The sequence below is a fragment of the Marmota monax genome, unplaced genomic scaffold, assembly GCF_021218885.2.
Source record: "Marmota monax isolate L192 unplaced genomic scaffold, Marmota_monax_Labrador192_F-V1.1 WCK01_AAM20220418_F8-fsc00015, whole genome shotgun sequence".
Taxonomy (NCBI): Eukaryota; Metazoa; Chordata; class Mammalia; order Rodentia; family Sciuridae; genus Marmota; species Marmota monax.
In genome coordinates this window covers 2,410,804-2,415,000 of record NW_026692194.1, presented here as the reverse complement: position 1 = coordinate 2,415,000, position 4,197 = coordinate 2,410,804, and the positions used below count along the sequence as shown (strand labels likewise).

At 40.0% G+C, this 4,197-nt stretch overlaps 1 protein-coding gene across 6 annotated transcripts in view; it reads left to right on the top strand.

The window, feature by feature from the left end:
* The window catches only part of Meis1 (Meis homeobox 1), a 136,086-nt gene extending 134,246 nt beyond the window's left edge, over positions 1 to 1,840 (top strand). For 4 of the 6 annotated variants that reach the window (XM_046422714.2, XM_046422723.2, XM_046422740.2 and 1 more), the window contains exon 12: positions 318 to 1,840. In XM_046422714.2, the coding sequence (XP_046278670.1) occupies positions 318 to 601 (284 nt within the window). In that variant the 3' untranslated portion in view covers positions 602 to 1,840. The remainder of the gene's footprint in view (positions 1 to 317) is intronic. The other 2 variants (XM_046422750.2, XM_046422760.2) reach the window with 1 other exon arrangement.
* Positions 1,841 to 4,197: the final 2,357 nt, after the last annotated feature.

Below are 4,197 nucleotides of genomic sequence, written 5' to 3'. Positions count from 1 at the left end.
AATGTACCAGGGACAAAAGTGCTTCTTTAGACCAGATCTCAAATAACAGTTTCATTTTTTCTTTTTAAATAAATAAGACCTCGGTAGGCAGACCTGGTAACAGTGACAATGCATGGAAAATGGTGGCAAAATTGAGTCTCCAGCATGACGTTTCTCATTTTACTTTCTTCTGTGTGAATTGAAAGAATGCTTTACAAAGCCATGTTCCCTCAATCACAACGTTCCCTGGCTTTTCATAGGATTGCCATAGCCAGAATCACACTATTGCGTTTTCATAATATTTTCTTTTTTTGTTTCTTTCTTTTGAATTTCTACAGGGCTGCAAAGTATGCCAGGGGAGTATGTAGCCCGGGGTGGTCCAATGGGTGTGAGTATGGGACAGCCAAGTTATACCCAACCCCAGATGCCCCCCCATCCTGCTCAGCTGCGTCATGGGCCCCCCATGCATACGTACATTCCTGGACACCCTCACCACCCAACAGTGATGATGCATGGAGGACCGCCCCACCCCGGAATGCCAATGTCAGCATCAAGCCCCACGGTTCTTAATACAGGAGACCCAACAATGAGTGGACAAGTCATGGACATTCATGCTCAGTAGCTTAAGGGAATATGCATTGTCTGAAATGGTGACTGATTTCAAATCATGTTTTTTCTGCAATGACTGTGGAGTTCCATTCTTGGCATCTACTTTGGACCAAGGAGCATCCCTAATTCTTCATAGGGACTCTTAAAAAGCAGGAAATACCAACTGAAGTCAATTTGGGGGACATGCTAAATAACTATATAAGACATTAAAAGAACAAAGAGTGAAATATTGTAAATGCTATTATACTGTTATCCATATTACGTTGTTTCTTATAGATTTTTTAAAAAAAATGTGAAATTTTTCCACACTATGTGTGTTGTTTCCATAGCTCTTCACTTCCTCCAGAAGCCTCCTTACATTAAAAAGCCTTACAGTTATCCTGCAAGGGACAGGAAGGTCTGATTTGCAGGATTTTTAGAGCATTAAAATAACTATCAGGCAGAAGAATCTTTCTTCTTGCCTAGGATTTCAGCCATGCGCGCTCTTTCTCTCTTTCTCTCTCTTTTCCTCTCTCTCCCTCTCTCTAGCCTGGGGCTTGAATTTGCATGTCTAATTCATTTACTCACCATATTTGAATTGGCCTGAACAGATGTAAATCGGGAAGGATGGGAAAAACTGCAGTCATCAACAATGATTAATCAGCTGTTGCAGGCAGTGTCTTAAGGAGACTGGTAGGAGGAGGCATGGAAACCAAAAGGCCGTGTGTTTAGAAGCCTAATTGTCACATCAAGCATCATTGTCCCCATGCAACAACAACCACCACCTTATACATCACTTCCTGTTTTATGAAGCTCAAAAACATAGACTGAAGATTTATTTTTAATATGTTGACTTTATTTCTGAGCAAAGCATCGGTCATGTGTGTATTTTTCCATAGTCCCACCTTGGAGCATTTATGTAGACATTGTAAATAAATTTTGTGCAAAAAGGACTGGAAAAATGAACTGTATTATTGCAATTTTTTTTTTTTTTGTAAAAGTAGCAGTTTGGTATGAGTTGGCATGCATACAAGATTTACTAAGTGGGATAAGCTAATTATACTTTTTTGTTGTGGATAAACAAATGCTTGTTGATAGCCTTTTTCTATCAAGAAACCAAGGAGCTAATTATTAATAACAATCATTGCACACTGAGTCTTAGCGTTTCTGACGGAAACAGTTTGGATTGTATAATAACGCCAAGCCCAGTTGTAGTCGTTTGAGTGCAGTAATGAAATCTGAATCTAAAATAAAAACAAGATTATTTTTGTCATGCTGACTCCACTGCTTGAACAATTTGTGTACTGCCCCCCAAATTTTTAACCATTAATGCAGTAAATATAATAATTAATTTTAGCTCCCTAAGCCATATATGTATTTGGAGTTTTAACTGCAAAGTGAATTATTTAATAATAACCACTGATTTCTGTAAGATGACTTAACGAACTCCTAATATCAGCAAATTTAAGGCCTAAAGGCACTAAACTAACTGTAGACTCAGATTACATCCAACAGAATTATTCATCTAATATCAGTGAAATTATTCTTGTACATAATGGCAACCTAAGTACAGAGTTTAGTGTTTTACTAAGAACCTTAACCTAGGATGAGCAGTATATGTTTATTAGGAAATTAACTACGTGAATTGAAGAGACCAGACTTCAAAATCTAATTTTTATAAATATGCTCTGTGTTCTCATTGGATAAAACTGGTTATTAACCAATTTTCCAGAACAGCTGTACAGAATTTCTGCATGGCAGCCAGCTAAATGGTACAAAATAACATGTTTAAGCTGGAATAGCTTATAATTTTATTTAAATAAAATTGCTGCTATAAAGAGTGCTTCCCAAAGCTCAGGAAAATATACAAATATTTTAATTAAGGCAAATTCGTTTTAAAAAATAAGCCTTTTAGCAGTGATTGCTTTGTAAACAAAGGGATGGGTTGGAAGAGAGTGTCTTAAACTGAAGTCTGACATTCAGGCCCATGTCACCCTATAAACCCGCCCTCAGCAATTCTATTTTCTGTTTGAAAAGAGAAACCAGCCGTGGGTTGGCTTTACTAGGTGACTGTGACTGAGTGACTCACCTGCTGGAGTGACAGAGCGCACTCTCACCTTTTGTTTATGGGGCCTAGTTTCTAAACACGTGGGTGAGCAGAAAGAGTAGGGCTCAACCTACTGCACCCATCGTGGGCTGCGCGGCCCCCCACCCCACCCCCACCCCTTATATGGGATTGTTTAAATTTCTCATTTTGACCCAGTGGTAATTCTTCCGCTACGTAAACAGTCCATATTAGTGAAATCATTCTCTTTTGATAGGTGGTTACTAGCAGTTAACAACCATTTATTTACTTTTAAAATGAATAATAAACTTCATAAACTAACCGTCCATTTGCCCCTCCTCCCCAGTACATGCCCGGGTGAGTTGGTTATTTTCAGTCTTTATTCTCCAGGAGGCTCTTGCCTAGTGGGGGAGGAAAAGAAAAGGGAGGGGGAAGGGAGGCAGGGAGAGGGAAAGATGGGGGGGAGAGGGAGGAGGAGAGAGGGAGGGAGGGGGAGAGAGAGGAAGAGAGAGAGAGAGAGAGAGAGAGAGAGAGAGAGAGAGAGAGAGAGAGAGAGAGAGAGAGAGAGCCTCCAGAAGAAGAAGGATGCTAGTGAAGTTAAGGAATATGGAGACGATGAAGAATAGTGATCATTAATGTCCAGAAATTAGAGGAAAAAATAACCCAAACCAAAACTGTTGTTTGCGTTCGCCCAACTAATGTGAGGATGATGTGGGAGAATTACTCTTCGCAGTTCCTCTCTTTCTCTGCCCGACACCCTCCTGACTTAATGCTATTTTAGCTTTTCCTCTTGTAAATTTCAGAGCCAGCTCTGAGGTTATTGAGGACACTTATCCGAAGGAGGGAAATAATAGAGGTGTCGAGAGTGTTTTTGATGTTTCTTAAAAGGCAAAAACAAAACGCCCTCCTTTAAATAAGGGCACACAATTATACCTGCTTTTAATTTTTATTCGGGAGGGGGAAGCCCCCCCCCCCCCGCTGAATGAGACAACTTTTTGGTACGATTTAGATATTTTCTTCCAAAAATTTTTTAAAATATTTGATCCTATCATATTTAATCAGCTGTAATTATAACACATTCAAAGTGAATAATATGCCTTGACAGTATTTTTATTGTTATTGTTCATTGCATGATGTTCGACTGCTTTAGAAGCACAGGAAAGAGAAGTAAACGCGCTACAAATGGGGAATTACCCTCGTTTAGCATTAAAATTCATTTAGATAAAATTGCCACAAACATTTAAATGGGAAGATTAGTTCCCCCTCACGCCTTATTGCACTCGCTCAATGGTTCCGTTAAGAACATTTTACACGTTGGAAATTCCGTCTTCTCAGACGGCTTGCTGTTTCCTAGTTACCCACATTCAAAGCAAAGGCTGCAGCAAAGGCAGCCGCAAAAGCAGCAGCAGCAGCAGGAAAAAAAAAAAAAAAAGTTTTGGCAACTGGTCTGCAATTCATCCGCTGCTCGCCCCAGTCTCCCCTCCGCCCAAAGCAGTCTGCCCCCCACCCATCACCCTTTGCCTACCGCTACCCCTTTTCCTCCATTATGTAATTTGCAGTGCCCT